This window comes from Bos javanicus, chromosome 18 (assembly GCF_032452875.1).
Source record: "Bos javanicus breed banteng chromosome 18, ARS-OSU_banteng_1.0, whole genome shotgun sequence".
Classification (NCBI taxonomy): Eukaryota; Metazoa; Chordata; class Mammalia; order Artiodactyla; family Bovidae; genus Bos; species Bos javanicus.
This window is the reverse complement of record NC_083885.1, coordinates 49,241,478-49,256,383: the sequence shown is the minus strand read 5'-3', so window position 1 is coordinate 49,256,383 and position 14,906 is coordinate 49,241,478. Positions and strand designations below refer to the sequence as shown.

The 14,906-nt window shown below is 53.4% G+C and overlaps 2 protein-coding genes across 2 annotated transcripts; one reads left to right on the top strand and one right to left on the bottom strand.

The window, feature by feature from the left end:
• Positions 1-1,813: 1,813 nt before the first annotated feature.
• On the top strand, positions 1,814-14,875 carry PAF1 (PAF1 homolog, Paf1/RNA polymerase II complex component). The gene is made up of 15 exons (XM_061388254.1): positions 1,814-1,921; positions 9,450-10,002; positions 10,520-10,549; positions 10,648-10,740; positions 11,052-11,173; positions 11,267-11,333; positions 11,418-11,519; positions 11,602-11,707; positions 11,803-11,871; positions 11,956-12,059; positions 12,148-12,264; positions 12,362-12,490; positions 13,938-14,043; positions 14,152-14,242; positions 14,324-14,875. Exons 2-15 carry the CDS (start codon positions 9,956-9,958, stop codon positions 14,737-14,739), a joined length of 1,599 nt encoding a protein of 532 aa, XP_061244238.1. The 5' UTR covers positions 1,814-1,921; positions 9,450-9,955; the 3' UTR covers positions 14,740-14,875.
• MED29 (mediator complex subunit 29) lies at positions 5,870-9,390 on the bottom strand. The gene is made up of 4 exons (XM_061388260.1): positions 9,175-9,390; positions 8,587-8,645; positions 7,945-8,029; positions 5,870-6,172 (listed from the first exon to the last, which is right to left on the bottom strand). The coding sequence occupies exons 1-4, from the start codon at positions 9,388-9,390 to the stop codon at positions 5,930-5,932; spliced, it is 603 nt and encodes a 200-aa protein (XP_061244244.1). The 3' UTR covers positions 5,870-5,929.
• Positions 14,876-14,906: the final 31 nt, after the last annotated feature.

Sequence of the window (14,906 nt, the reverse complement as noted above, 5' to 3'; positions counted from 1 at the left end):
CGAGACGTAGACAGTCCCCAAAGAGACAAATTCAGAGCGAGAAGCGGGAGGGAGGGAGAGTCACAGAAACAGAGAGAAGAAGGGGCGAAAACTGGAAGAAACAAACATCCACAGACAGAAATCCGCAGGAGCAAAACAGTGAGAGAAGACCCCCCCCCCCCAATCCTGGACGGTCTTGCTCCCGAACTGCCCAGATCCTGAGACCTGGACCGCCCTCTTCGCCCCCACTCACGAGGATTGGGGGTGAGGTGGGGTCCCACACACCTGGTGAGGTTGGAAAGGGGCCTCATTTCCCAAATACAGGACCGCTGTGTCCTCTCACCCTCACACAAATACTGGCGCTTCTGGTGGCTTCCTCTGGGCTAGGCACAATTGCAGAAAGTGTCTTACATACATACATTAACTCAAGGAGGTATTATGCCCATTTTACACACAGGGAAACCCAGGCCAGAAGAGGCCAAGTTATTCTCCTGTTAGTGAATGGCATTAGCCTAATACCAGGACCTTAAATCATATTTTAAAAAGTTTGCACTCGAAAACTCAAGATTGGAAAAGGGGAAATCTTTTATTATGGTGGAGGGTTTCTTTGCTGGAAAGCTGTCTCAAATGGAAGGAACGGATCATCCCCAACTGATGGTCGGAAGGGTCTCTCATAAAGGGATGTGCCTTGAAAGAACTCTGCGTTTGCAGAAATGACTCCCCTCATTGACAAGTCTTTTATTGTCAAGGAGTTGCCCTGAGTGATGCTCTCTTAAGATACGGTGAAAACACTAATTTTTAAAGGGGGTCTCCAGAGCTGGCTGCCCTGACTGAAAAAACGGTGGTAGAAATAAATCATTGCCACGGAGTGCAGTTATTATGGTGGAAAGTTCATTCTTGCAGGTTGTGACCGCGGACTGCGGGCTTGTATTGAGGTGAGGAGATTCTGCTAGGCTCGCTGATCTGCCCGTCCGACAGAGCACGGGGGAATCCCTGGTGCGGCGCTTTCTCGGGCTGAGGGGCCTTCCCGGCCGGTCCCGTGAGCTGGGCGGCTGCGGGCGGCTCTGGCACGGTTGCAGCCTCCCTCTCGCCAGTGACTCACTCACAAGGGGCGGGGGAGGGGGGCTTCCTGGAAGCCGTGACGAGGAGGCTCGACCCGGACGCCCGGGTTCCTCTCTGTAACCAGGGTTTTGGTCGCCTGTAAACAGAGGCTTGAGGACTACGGGAAAAGGAGGGAAAAGGGAGATGCCCGGCACCCGCCGCCCAGTTGGGTTCCAAATCCCTGTGCTCGTAGTCGGACTAAGGGGCGGGAGAACGAGAGATGGGAGGTTTTCTGGGGTTCCTAGGGGCCGGCTCGGCTCTGGCCGCTATCCTGGAGGAGGGAATACCAGTTTCGATTCCCTGGAGACGGGGAGCAGTTCCCATCCCTGACTCAGGCTGACCCCCTCCCCTCTTCCATATGCTGAGTCATCGGCTCGAGGGCCAGGGCGCTTCGGATTGGGAGATTCTCAAAAGAGACTGGAAGGGGCTTTGCGCGCCGAAGGACTGAGCACCCGTCTAAACACTAACAGGGGCGGGGGTACTAAGAGCCCCGACCTCTGCCCCTCCTTGCTTAGATCAAGGGGTTCGGGTTTCCAAGCCGCCTCCTCGCTCAGACCCAGGAGACCCGGTTCCCAGGCCGTGGCTTCACCAGACTCAGGAGTCCTGGTTCCCAGCCACCCTGTCTCTCAAACGCAGGAGTCCGAGCCCCCCCGCCCCGCCCCGCCCCCAACCCCTCTCTCCGATTGAGGAGCCAGGCTCCCATCCCCTCCTCCACCCCGTCCAGGCCTCAGGAGTCCCAGCTCAGGAGGAAGTTCAGGGCAGGACTCCGCCCAGCTCCCCACGTAGCCAGCGGGAAAATCCGTGGCCTCGGCGAAAGCCGGGAATCCCCTCTGGAATGACGGTGGGGAAGGGGATGGCCGGGGTCCCCCGCGGGGTGCAGGGGGGCAGGTCCCGGGCGGGCTGGCCGGTGGGGGGGGAAAGGGGCGGAAACCAGAGAGGCTAAAAATACAGCGAGCGCTTCCGGCCTAGGGGGAGGGGAATGGAGAGCAGAGTTTCCAGAAAAACAAGCGGGGACGGGAAACGCGGGGGTGTGAGAGCCGGCGCGAGTGCGCGGGCGAGCTGGGGACTGTGTACGCGCTGCACGTGTGACCTGGTCCCGTGTGCTCCTGGCGTGATTGACTGGCGGGAGCCGTGTGCGCAGCTGCGCGGGCCCAGCGGCTGGTGTGCCGTGCGGTGCGTGTGGACCGCGTGAGCGCCGCATGTGCGAAGGGGGGCTGCCCTGGAGCGACTGGGTGTGTGGTGGGGCAAGTAGGTGTGGGACACAAATGAGCCCACTGTCCTATGTTAAGGCCGTGTCCTTACAACCCTCTGACACCGCTCTGTGCTTACTCTCACCATCGCTGGGTGAGGGAGTGTGTACTCAAACGTAACTGCCTTTGAAGTGGCATCCCGTGAGAACTTGTGACTTCCATACCTACCTGCACATGTGTGGAGCTCTGAACCACCATGGGATCTGGAGTGACTAAGAGCTGGGAACTCCTTGAGGGAGGCCGCTGAGGGTGACTGTGTGTCCTTGGGGGTGATGAGGAGCCGTGAGCACACAGCTTGGGAGCTGAGGGTGTGTGTGAGAGCCTGTGTGGCTCTAGGTGGCTTGGCTGTGTTCAAGACCTCTGGAACTGCGTGGTTATCAGATGTGTGAATACTGTTCCTGTGTTTGTGTCCTTGGGGTGTAGCTGAAAACACCCAGGAGGCTAGTGTCTGGAAGCAGTTCCTTTGTGGCCAGATCACAAGGCAGTGAAACTGGTGAACTTTGGTCCTTGACGTCTGCAGCGCATGATGGGAGGGTGGCTGGCGCACTCCTGCTCCTCTCGGTGGCCTCCGTGGGCAGAGCAGGGGCAAAAAGGCAGGCACACTTGAACCTGAGAGGCCTTATCTAAAGCCAGCCTCACTGCTTTTGATAACGTTTAGCTGAGGGCAGGGCTGAGTCAGCTGGTGACGGGCAAAGTCTGAGATGGGGTAGGAGATAGCGGCTTAAGTAGTAGTTAGACGGTTGTTTGTGTATTCGCATGGTTGGATTGTTCCTTGAGTCTGTTTGTGGGACTGTCCCTGGGACTGAGACACCATGATTGCAGGATGGCGGGTCACGCTGTTCTCTACTAGAGAAGAGGGGTTGTGTGTGCCTGTTTCTCCCTGGTCTGGTTTGCCCTGTGCAGCTGTGCATCTCATGTACACCCTTCCCTGGAGTGGGTGGTTGTGCACCAGGCTGTACAATCTTCCTCTGGGCCTGCTAATCCAGTAAGAACCTTCACTAAGGTCCTCTTCTACCCTGGCTCTTCACTGTGGTCCTGGCATCCACGTTATTCCATCAATGCACCAGCACAGCTCTGCCTCAGGCAGGGCCTCTGCACTTGTTCCCTCTGGAATGTCCAGGACTTACTCCCTTTCCTTTAAGTTCACTCCAGTACTGCCTTCTCAGGGAGGCCTTCATGACCTGGGTCAAGGATTAGAAAAGGTTTAAAAATAACCTTGTTATCCATTTAACAAATAATAAATACATCCATGGGGTCACAAAGAGTTGGACACAACTGAGCAACTGAATCAACAAAATACATGTACAATCCATTTACCCCCCCAACCTAAACTCTCAAACTTTCATGTTTTCCAATAAAGTAACATAATTCTCCATGTGCAAACCTTACACCTTTAGATCTATTCCTAAATACTCCCCCTCCCCCCCACCCCCATTCTACTTCTGGTCTCACCTCTCTGGTTTATTTTCTTTCTTGGAACTTCTCAGTGCCTGACACACTGTGTTTTACTTTATCACACTTAACTGTCACTGAAGTATCAGCTCCAGCAAGGCAGGGCTCTTTGGTTCACACTATACAGGGCCTGGCCCCAAACAGATGCATAGCGAATGCGTGTTGCATGAACTCAGCTTCCTGGTGCACAGTTCCCACCCTGTGTGCTGCTCAACTGTGCATCTATCACCCCGCTGCCCACCAGGTGTCTCCCGTCTGTCTGCTGGCATGTGGTTTTCGGCACTGCTGGGTCCGGGGTCAGGGCTGCTGGGATGTCCTGCCCCCATGTGTGCGTGATGCTGTGTTGATGCCACCTCACAGGGCCAATGGTGCCTCACTGAGTGTATGGGCCTGTGGACTGACACATCTCTACCACTGTGTGCTGTGTGCCCCCAGGCTGGAAGCCAACAGGCTCTCACGGGGAAAGAGTGTTGTAGGCAGATAATTGTTATCATGTTGGGTGGAACTGGGACTTTGTTTTTGTGTTGATTTGGAGATTAAGTGTGGTTAAGGAGATGTGTAGGGGTGCCAAACTGACAAGGTTATGATGGTCAGTTTTATTTGTCAACTTGGCCAGGCTACAGCTCCCAGTTATTTAATCTAGATGAAGCTGTGAAGGAATTTTGTGGATGTGATTCAAGTCTATAATCAGTTGACTTTAAGCAGATTATCCTAGAAGATGTGGGGAGTCACATGGGTGGGGGACTGATCTAGTCAGATAAATGGGCAGAGCTGTGGCTTCCTCTCAGAAGAAATTCTCCCTGTGGACAGCAGCTTCAGCTTGTGCCCGAGAGGTCTGCTGCCCTGCCTGGAGCTTGCCCTCTGTGCCTGGCACTTCAAGGAAGGTCAGGGAGAAAGGGAAGGAACTGCTGGGATGTACACACACACACAAGAGCTGGCCATTTCCCAGAACTCCAGCGTGGGGACTTGGGCTCTGGGTGATTTGCAAGGCTCCGTGGTCCTGGGTGTTCTGCACTGATGTGGGGTCCAGGACAGCAGACCTCTAGGCGGTGCCATGGGAACCAGGGTACAGAAGGTTCTGGGTGGGGCCATCCGTCCCCCAACCAGGCTGAGTCACTTGGACCTTTCACACCCCACCAGCTGGGCCTGAGCTGGTAGCTCCGCCCTACACTTGCCCAGGCCTGACGGCCATGGCTGAGCTCCCTGAAGCTGCCTCTCAGGGAAGTGGGGAGCCCGGTGGGGTACACTCTTCCTGAAGCCTCCTCCTCAAGGTCTGCTTCCCGGAGCTGAGGCCAAGGTGCCTGGGTTCTTCCCCAGGACTGATGATTCATCCCTGCTGGGGCCTTTTCACTTCTCCTTTGGGGCTAAAAATACAGGGACCCAGGCATTCAGCTGGGCTGGCTTCACCGCGGATTGCATAACACCCCTTGTTTGAGTGCTGCTGACGCAGGCCCTGGGTATGGGGGGGGTGCCGCGCTGGGTTGCTCCCCGACTGGGACTGGGCATGCTGTCAGGGCCCAGACCTTTCACTTCCCTTTTTTGGGTCAAGCAGACTGGGGGGTTGAGCTGACATGAGAGGTGCTGGGGATTGCTGGGTGTGGCTATGGCCCCTGGAAACGAAGCTCCTTCTAGCCCCAGGTGACCTTGGTGTTCTGGCTTCCTTTCGGGAACTGTGCATAGACAGAGAATCCCAGTTAAGAGCTGGGGACAGTCCCAATTAGCAAAGGGGCACTGGGCAAGAGATGGTCAGAGACAGGGAGATGGGAACAAAAGATCAAATGACAGAAGACACCAAGAGAAACAGCTACGAAAAGGAGCAGACACAGAGACCACCCCCCCGAACTGGGACAGAATCAGAATGGACTGAGGGAGAGGGGCCCAGTCAGGGCTCCACAACTAGGCTAGGTAGGGGGAGACCCCCTGGAAGAGATCACCAAGGAGCACAATCCAAAGTCCACCCTCAGCCAAGGATGAGAAGACAGCCGGCAGAGGCAAGGCCCCGCCCTGCGCGCGCCTTGCTGGCCTCTGCTGCCCCCTGCTGGCGCCGGCCGCAGTGTTCAGGCAGGAAGAAAAGCCAGAGACAAAGATGCTTTGAAGCCACTCTTCATTCCCTCCCTGTCCCTTCCCCCACTCCCAGCCCTGCTAGCTCACAGGGTGCCTCCAGGGCCCGTAGGTGGTGCAGGCGTCTTGCCTGTGACCTTGTTGGCGCAGTCCAGCAGGGCAGTGTGAATGTCCTTGGCACAGGCAATCTGGGCTTTGATGACTGCCAGGTACTGTGGGTAGGGCAGGCTGTCAGGCTGGACGGCATCAGGTTTGGTGGCTGTGGGCACCAATGTTGGAGAGTGCTTGGCACTGTCACAGCTCTGTGACAGACACTCATGTGCCAGGCGCTGTGGACAGCAAGCAAAGTGCAGCATTAGCCTCACTCCAGGTACTGCCAATCCCACCCCTAGCGCCAGCCTGGCGTAGGCTTTTCAGCATCTGGAATCCTGGGGTCTTGGGGTCAGAACTTGGCCCTGCCACTCACTTGCTGGGTGACCTCAGGCATGTGGCTTCTCCTCTCTGGGCCTGTTAACTCCGCTGGAAAAATGGGTTTGATAAGTACTTCTGCTACCTCATAAAATGAGAATGGTGAGCGCAGTGTGTGAGACACAAGCACAGGTCCTGGCAAGTTATTTAAGTGCTAGTTGATGGATGTCAACTACTATTATTGTGACTCTCCTAACCCTAGGCTTGGCATTGACACTGGCTTCTCTGGTGGCACCTGCCCCTCCTAGTTTTCCTTCTACTTCTCTGGCTAGTTCTTCTAGATGTTTCTTAAACTACCTAAGCCTTAAGTGCGGCAATTCCTGAATCCTGTCTCCTCCTTTCATTCTCATGCCCTCTAGGAGGTGTCTCACCCACATACATACCACTCTGCTCTGAACTCTGCACTGATGTGCCCACCTCCCCTAAAATTCCAGAGCTCCTATACTCTACCCCCCAAACCACTCCCCTTCCTGGGTCCCTGTCTCAGGGACGGTTCTACCATCCAAACCAGACCCCTGGGCCTCATCTTGGAGACTCCTCCCACAGCCCATCAGTCCCACTGCCCAGGCACAAAGCCTTCTGAGTATCTCTTCCACCTGCCCTTCCCCACTTCCTCAGGACTCCACCCTGGTGAAACCTGGTGGCTCTTGAATCCTGCCATGGGCCCCCAGCCTCCACTCTAAGCCCCCCGAACCGATCCCTCATTTGGTGACCAGAAGCATACCCCTAAAAAAACAAATGGGTCGATGTTTTTCCTTGCTTGAAACCCTCCATGGCTCCCTAGCAACCTCGGGGCTATATTCAAAATCCAACAAGCCCCAGTGCCTACCATACCTTAGCCAGACTGAATTTCATGACATTTTTAAAGGGAACTTAAAGCAGAAGCTGTTCCTCTTGGTTGGAACATCTTTCTACCACTACGAAGCTCCTCAAACTGCGTTTTCCTTCAAAATCCAGTTCAAAATGATGATGACGCTATAAGATAAAACATTTGCCACTTGTCTAGTACCATGTTAAATGTTTTACATGCAAGATCTTGCCGAGTCCTTCTCCAAAATCCATTTTCCAAAGGAGGAATCCAAGGTTCAGAGGTAGAGATTGGTGGTCCCTCTGACTTCAAAGGCTGTGCTCTGAGCCATCTGCCCTCCTCTCAACTCCCACCCTTCTTCCCTTTTTGTTCCAGCCTTGGCTCAGATGTGCTCTCTACTAGTAGTCTATCCTGAGCCACTTCCTCCCTAGACCCACCCTAGGTGAGGTCAGGTGCCATCTCTGGACGTCTATAGCCCTCTTATTTTAACCTTGCCCCCTCTGCCTGCCCCTCACCCCCACAACCCAGCCCTGAGCCTTCTGCCCAAGCTTCCCCCTTCATGGTCTTCCATGTCTTGAGCTTCTCCTGTCAGAGCCCTGACTCTGAGCTATCACTGCTGGAGGATATATTTGTCACCCATTGAACTGGAAGCTCCGTGAAGGCAAGGACTGGGCAACTTTCTGTCCCCAGTATCAGGTGCAGTATCCACACAGGTCTGGGCCACAGGAGGTGCTCAGTGAGCATTTGTCAACTGACTGAATGAAGGTTCCTGAAGCCCAGGAACTGAGGTAGTTGTGGTCACCTGGTGGCTAGGAGGCCCCTTACCAGGCAGAGCTCTAGTTGGTCACAAAGTGCATAGAACTCTTCCAGACACTTGTCAAAGCGCTGAATGGGTCCATCGCTGCTCTTTCTACAGTCCAGGAGAAGAAGGTGGGAGATGGATTTCCAGTCTCTGGGACTAAGTGACTACCCAACCAAGTATCCAACAGAAAACCATGTATAGGCCCAGGAGACCCAAAGCAAGACTTGCTGCTGCTAAGTCGCTTCAGTCGTGTCTGACTCTGTGCAACCCCATAGATGGCAGCCCACCAGGCTTCCCCGTCCCTGGGATTCTCCAGGCAAGAACACTAGAGTGGGTTGCCATTTCCTTCTCCAATGCATGAAAGTGAAAAGTGAAAGGGAAGTTGCTCGGCCGTGTCCGACTCTTAGTGACTCCATGGACTACAGCCTACCAGGCTCCTCCGTCCACGGGATTTTCCAGGCAAAAGCACTGGAGTGGGGTGCCACTGCCTTCTCCGAAGCAAGACCTAGGGGACAGTTAATAGTAGAAGGGGCAAAAAGGGCAAGGCCAGGGGGTAGGGAGTAGGCTTCAAAATAAAGAGAAAAGAGGGATGGGTGGGGTACGAGGGGGATGTTTTTGAGACTAGGATGGAGATACTGACATCCTGGAGAAAGGGGAGTACTCACTGCCCATTGTCAATGTTAGTGTTCTGAATCAGGTTCTGGGCTGCAACCTTCATCAAGGTCTAAAGAGGAAAAAGGGGGAAAAAAAAGGTGTGGGAGATGAAGAAACACAAGAGGACACTTTTGGTAGATCTTCACTCTTCCTTAAGATACAGCCAATCTCAGGCCTCCTCTTCAGTTGTTACTTCTCCTCCTATCACTGCAGAGTAATTCCAACTTCCATTCCTTTACAGCAATTGCTATATTTTTCCAGAGGCCCCCTTTCTCTTGCCAGTAATTTCCCAGACATACCTTAGGGTCCTCCCTCACCCACCAGTCACAGTCAGTCAAGGCCAGTCCTTTCCTCAGGCTTTAACGTCTAGAGCTAGGTTTTTTCTTTAAATTCCCTCCAACTCGAATTCCGGTCAGTCTCAAACTCAAGAGTCTCTCTGATCCCACCTTACACTGTCAATCCACAGAACTTCGCTTTGGCATCACGAAGACAGTCTCATTCCTCTTTCCTTCTTAACGCTTCTTTTGCTCTCTCCCGGACTAAACAATCCCTCCGCCCACCCCCCGGATGGCAGAGAGCCAAATCTCCCAACCCATCACCTGTAGACTCTCCTTCAGCTGCGGGATGAGCATCTTATAGCGCTGCACAGGATCGAAGTCCTGTTGCTGTTGCTGCAAAAGCCCGCTCTGGGCAGGTCCCACAAGTTGTGCTGGTGGTTGTGGCTGCTGCTGGGGGCCCGACCCACCAGCTGAACCTGGACCCGACACACTGGCGGTAGAAGTAGTCGCTGAAGCCTGCTGTTGGGATGCAGCCATCTTCTTCGCCTCGCGCACAGGAAGTGCGTCACAAGTGCGTCTTCCCGGTTTCTTTTTAGCGTCTTCGTCTCTGAGCCCTGTTTGCTGATTAGCTCCGCCTCCCAAACAATACAATCAATGAGAGGAAAGAGCCCACCCTCCAACTCGTGACTCTCAAATCCGACGGGTACAATGAGACATCGATAAACCAATCACAAGAGGCTCTTTCCGCCTCGCCCCAGCCTTTGCACAGTCGCTGGCCAATCCGGGTGTGGATCCAATCAGACTCTATTTCCCAGAAGACCTAGCGGGCTGAGGCGACCTGCGGTCCTCAGAGTCTTGGCGGCAGTTGGTGGAGACGGACCTGCGGGGCAGTCCTTGGCGTTGTTTGCGCGTTTACCTGAGTACTACGTAGTACTCCAGTGTTCCGGGAACTCTTCTCGCCAGCCCACCTCACTCCGGCCCTATCTGTGAGCAGAGCGGTGCCAGCCCGAGCCCTGCCTGGGATTGGGCGCCCGCCGAAGTCGGCACGCCGTTTGCCGTGGCTCTGTGAGGCTCTTGTCAGGATTGCCCTCGCCTCATCGCCATGGCGCCCACTATCCAGACCCAGGCCCAGCGCGAGGATGGCCACAGGTAGGCACTCCGCTACCTGACTGTACCGCTTTTCTCTAGGTCTGGGTGGGCGTCAGCGAGATGAGAGGGTCAGGTGGTTTTGTCAGTCTTCAACCTTGCCAGCCCCCCAGGTCTGCCCGTGTCGTCACGGAGCGCACACCCGTTTAGGGGGGCGGGTCCCGGACGTGGTGTTCCCCAGCTCCTCCCCCCCCCCCCACCTTCCCTGCCATGTTCTGGAATTAAGCTGTTGAGGATTGAGTTTTTATTCTTCCAGTGAAGCGTTTGGAGACCCCTTTCCCCAAAAAACAATTATGTGACTCTATTATTAAAGTATTTGAAGACGTGTCCTTCAAAGAGATTTAACATTTAGGGACACTGTCTCTAAGAGGCATACTTGACTCCCTCCGTTATAGCACTTGAGGTACCTCTACTAAGAGGAATTATCATTTGTCACCCTTTAGCTTGGAAAAGCCCCCTACGCTCTCCTGTCAATCCTTTTCTTTCCATCTTTTGTCATTGTCTCTCTTTTACCCACCAGGCCCAATTCTCACCGGACTTTGCCTGAGAGGTGAGCTCCATCGTGTTTCCCCAGGACGGGTGGGCCAAGTGGGGCTGGGCGCAGAGGTAGGGCAGCAGGAGCCAGGTTTTGAGCCACTGTGTTCCCAGGTCTGGAGTGGTCTGCCGAGTCAAGTACTGCAACAGCCTCCCTGACATCCCCTTCGACCCGAAGTTCATCACCTATCCCTTCGACCAGAACAGGTGAGACTAAGAGTGGGGCTTTGGGAAACACCTTAGAATATGAGTTCCTTGAGGGTAAGGGCTGCTTTTTCTGACGGTTCAGGGCAGAGAATGGTAGTTAACCTGTAATAGTAGGTGCACAATAGGTATCTGTTAAGAAGCAAGCAGTATCCAAGTCTCTTTACACTTAAGAGCTGCTAGCCTTCTGATTCCAATGTGGAGGTTATTTCATTCTGAATTCCTCCCTGGAGTACCTTAGCCTCTAGGAAGCTGGGCTGTGAGGGTTAAGGCTGGAATCAGGAAACCATAATGGGCATGTTTTCCCTACCCAGGTTTGTTCAGTACAAAGCAACTTCCCTGGAAAAACAGCACAAACATGATCTCTTGACTGAGCCAGACCTGGGAGTTACCATTGACCTCATCAACCCTGATACCTACCGCATCGACCCCAATGGTGTGTTGGGAGACAGGGAGGGCCTGCTCTAGGCTAGTGAGGGCCAGCTCTGGACCTCCCTCAGAGTCCTCCTCTCACCTTGCTTTCTTCTAGTACTCCTAGACCCAGCTGATGAGAAGCTTCTGGAAGAGGAGATTCAGGCCCCCACCAGTTCCAAGAGGTGAGGGGGTGCTGAGTGGGGACTTAGGACTGGTGCTGATGGGAAGGCAGTGGGGTCCTGAGGTGCCTGATTCTCCCACTCCAGATCCCAGCAGCACGCAAAGGTGGTGCCATGGATGCGGAAGACAGAGTACATCTCCACGGAATTCAACCGTTATGGCATTTCCAATGAGAAGCCTGAGGTCAAGTAAGTTATGGTGGGTAGGGAGGGAAGATGGAGATTTCAGGTATGTCCAGTTACCTCTAAATGTTTTTCTCTTTCTCCCCAGGATTGGGGTTTCTGTGAAGCAGCAATTCACTGAGGAGGAAATATACAAAGACAGGGATAGCCAGATCACAGCTATTGAGAAGACTTTTGAGGATGCCCAGAAATCTGTAATTGAAGGACTGGGATAGGGGAAGGGGGGATAAAGGTGCGACTCCACAGCACTTTGTACTTTTTCTTACCCTGTTTTTTTTGCCTCTGCCAGATCTCCCAGCATTATAGCAAGCCCCGAGTGACACCAGTGGAGGTCATGCCTGTCTTTCCAGATTTTAAGGTCAGATCCAGGGCAGGGGGCAGAGAGGGACAGCCTGCCATCTCTGCCTGTCCTAGTCTAACCCCAGTGCCCTCCATCCCCCAGATGTGGATCAACCCTTGCGCTCAGGTAATCTTTGACTCAGACCCCGCCCCCAAGGACACAAGTGGTGCAGCTGCATTGGAGATGATGTCTCAGGCCATGATCAGGTGAGTGGCCCTGCTGTCCACCTTGGCCTGCTTTTTATTGTTTTTGTCCTCACTCAGTCTTTACTGCTCCTCTTTCCCCCTCAAACAGGGGCATGATGGATGAGGAAGGGAACCAGTTTGTGGCTTACTTTCTGCCTGTGGAGGAAACACTGAAGAAACGAAAACGGGACCAGGAAGAGGAGATGGATTATGCACCAGATGATGTGTACGTGGGTTGGGGTTAGGTTTTAGGTATTGAGAAGTGTGTCCTTTTCTCCTTCATAGGGAAGAAATGGGGCTGACCCTGTCCCCTTCATCCTCAGGTATGACTACAAGATTGCTCGAGAGTACAACTGGAATGTGAAGAACAAGGCTAGCAAGGGCTATGAGGAAAACTACTTCTTTATCTTCCGAGAGGGTGATGGTGTTTACTACAATGAATTGGAGACCAGGTACTCAGCACAATCCTACCTCACTCAGATTAGCTTGGGCTTGTACTTCAGAGTCAGGATCTTGGGGTGTACAAGAAGAGCTACCTTGGAGGTCATTTGTATCTAGGGATTTGCCACGTGCATTTTTAAGAGTGGAAGCCTATAAAGCTGGAGCTGGTTCTAACACAAGAACCCAGAAGAAAAATCTTTACCTAACACTGGAGATATTTGGAGCTTTCATGCAGGGTAGGACTGCTAAGTTGTAAACATAGCCAGAATATGGAGTAATATGTAAAATTAAAATTAATGTTTTAAATAAATGAGATGCTAGATACCCAAGTTCAAAAAACATGATCCCTAAACTTCCCTGACGGAGAAGGAAGTGGCACCCCACTCCGGTACTCTTGCCTGGAAAATCCCATGGATGGAGGAGCCTGTTAGGCTACAGTCCATGGGGTCGCTAAGAGTTGGACACGGCTGAGCGACTTCACTTTCACTGTTCACGCACTGGAGAAGGAAATGGCAACCCACTCCAGTGTTCTTGCCTTGAGAATCCCAGGGACAGGGGAGCCTTGTGGGCTGCCATCTATGGGGTCGCACAGAGTCGGACACGACTGAAGCGACTTAGCAGCAGCAGCAAACTTCCCTGATGGTTACAAGTTTACTGCTGTGCTGGGACCCTTGATGTAAAGGTTGGGAAAGTGTGACCTTGAGTTTCTGTTTAAAGCAGAGATCACAAATTCTGGTCCCATTAAGCCAGGCAAAAAATGTAAAATGTACAGTAGGCTGTAGGGGTCTAGGTGACCTGGAGCCCTTGGCAACCTTCAAGAGGCACTGTGACCCAGCACAGCAAAGGGTCCAACCCACTGCTATGTTGGGGGTGGAGGTGGGGTGGGAATCAGAGGCCCAGTGGAGTCAGAATCTTACTTTCTGAAATCCAGATTCTCTTTTTAAGGGTTCGTATCTAATTCACATTAAAATCTACTTCTTTATACATTTATGTGTTTATGTTAAGGGTATACATATATATAATTCCAGGGCCCTCAAACTGATAACCTTTGGAGCTATTTTCTTGCCTGTGAAAGTGAAGTTGCTCAGTCATGTCTGACTCTTTACTACCCCATGGACTGTAGCCTGCTAGGCTCCTGCATCCATGGGATTCTCCAGGCCAGAATACTGGAGTGGGTTGCCATTTCCTTCTCGAGGGGATCTTCCCAACACAGGGATCGAACCCCGGGTCTCCCGCACTGCAGGCAGACCCTTTACCATCTGAGCCACCAGGGGCTCCTTTTTTTCTTGCCTGTCCCCTACCCGAAATTTAGTTTCCCTTATTCAGTCTGTATTTATTCTGGTCTTTTCTGGGCTAGGCATAAATGAGTAAAGATGAGTAAGAACCAAGTTAGACCAGATTCCCCACAGGGGTCTTTAACTGAATCTCATGTACTTCTCCCCAATTCTACCACTGCAGGGTTCGCCTGAGTAAGCGCCGAGCCAAGGCCGGGGTTCAGTCGGGTACCAATGCCCTGCTTGTGGTCAAACACCGGGACATGAATGAGAAGGAATTAGAAGCCCAGGTAACAAGCACCACTGACCCCGGTCTCCCATGGGGAGGGTGGTAGTTGGTGGAGTGGCACAGGAACCAGATTGAACCTTCTCCTTCCCCTCAATTGTCCTGCTTCCAGGAGGCACGGAAGGCTCAGCTGGAGAACCATGAACCCGAGGAGGAAGAAGAGGAGGAAATGGAGACAGAAGAGAAAGAAGCTGGGGCCTCAGGTAAAGCTGGACAGACTGAACTCTGACTCTGGGTGGGTGGGTGGGTGGGGAACTTGGGTCTCACTTCTTGCTCTCTTGCAGATGAGGAACGAGAGAAGGGCAGCAGCAGTGAGAAGGAAGGCAGCGAGGATGAGCGCTCTGGCAGTGAGAGTGAACGGGAGGAGGGTGACAGGGATGAGGCGAGTGACAAGAGTGGCAGCGGCGAGGATGAAAGCAGTGAGGATGAGGCCCGGGCCGCCAGAGACAAAGAGGAGATCTTCGGCAGTGATGCTGATTCGGAGGATGACGCTGACTCTGATGATGAGGACAGAGGACGGGCTCGTGGCAGTGATAATGACTCAGACAGTGGCAGTGATGGGGGTGGCCAGCGGAGCCGGAGCCACAGCCGGAGCCGGAGCGCCAGTCCCTTCCCCAGTGGCAGCGAGCATTCTGCTCAGGAGGATGGCAGTGAAGCTGCAGCTTCTGATTCCAGTGAAGCTGACAGTGACAGTGACTGAGTCCCAGAGCCTTCAGCCCTGGCGCAGATAGTTATTTTGTGCAGGAAGGCACTTTTCGAGTGGTCTCTTTGTGAGCCTATTGCTTTGTTTTCCTCTCCTCCAAACCTTTGCTGTTAATAAAGCCAGCTTCTCTTTACTTCCCCTCCCAGGCACCATGGTCTCATTCT

What these genes read in the sequence shown, in the direction of transcription:
- MED29 (XM_061388260.1), bottom strand. Translation starts at nt 9,390, where the DNA reads ATGGCTGCATCCCAACAGCAGGCTTCAGCGACTACTTCTACCGCCAGT. An exon ending in AGCTGAAGGAGAGTCTACAG is followed by an intron (nt 8,646 to 9,174) that starts GTGATGGGTTGG and finishes TTTCCTCTTTAG; the next exon opens with ACCTTGATGAAGGTTGCAGC. An exon ending in ACCAACTAGAGCTCTGCCTG is followed by an intron (nt 6,173 to 7,944) that starts GTAAGGGGCCTC and finishes TGCTGTCCACAG; the next exon opens with CGCCTGGCACATGAGTGTCT.
- PAF1 (XM_061388254.1), top strand. Translation starts at nt 9,956, where the DNA reads ATGGCGCCCACTATCCAGACCCAGGCCCAGCGCGAGGATGGCCACAG. An exon ending in AATGAGAAGCCTGAGGTCAA is followed by an intron (nt 11,520 to 11,601) that starts GTAAGTTATGGT and finishes CTTTCTCCCCAG; the next exon opens with GATTGGGGTTTCTGTGAAGC. An exon ending in ATGTCTCAGGCCATGATCAG is followed by an intron (nt 12,060 to 12,147) that starts GTGAGTGGCCCT and finishes CCCCTCAAACAG; the next exon opens with GGGCATGATGGATGAGGAAG.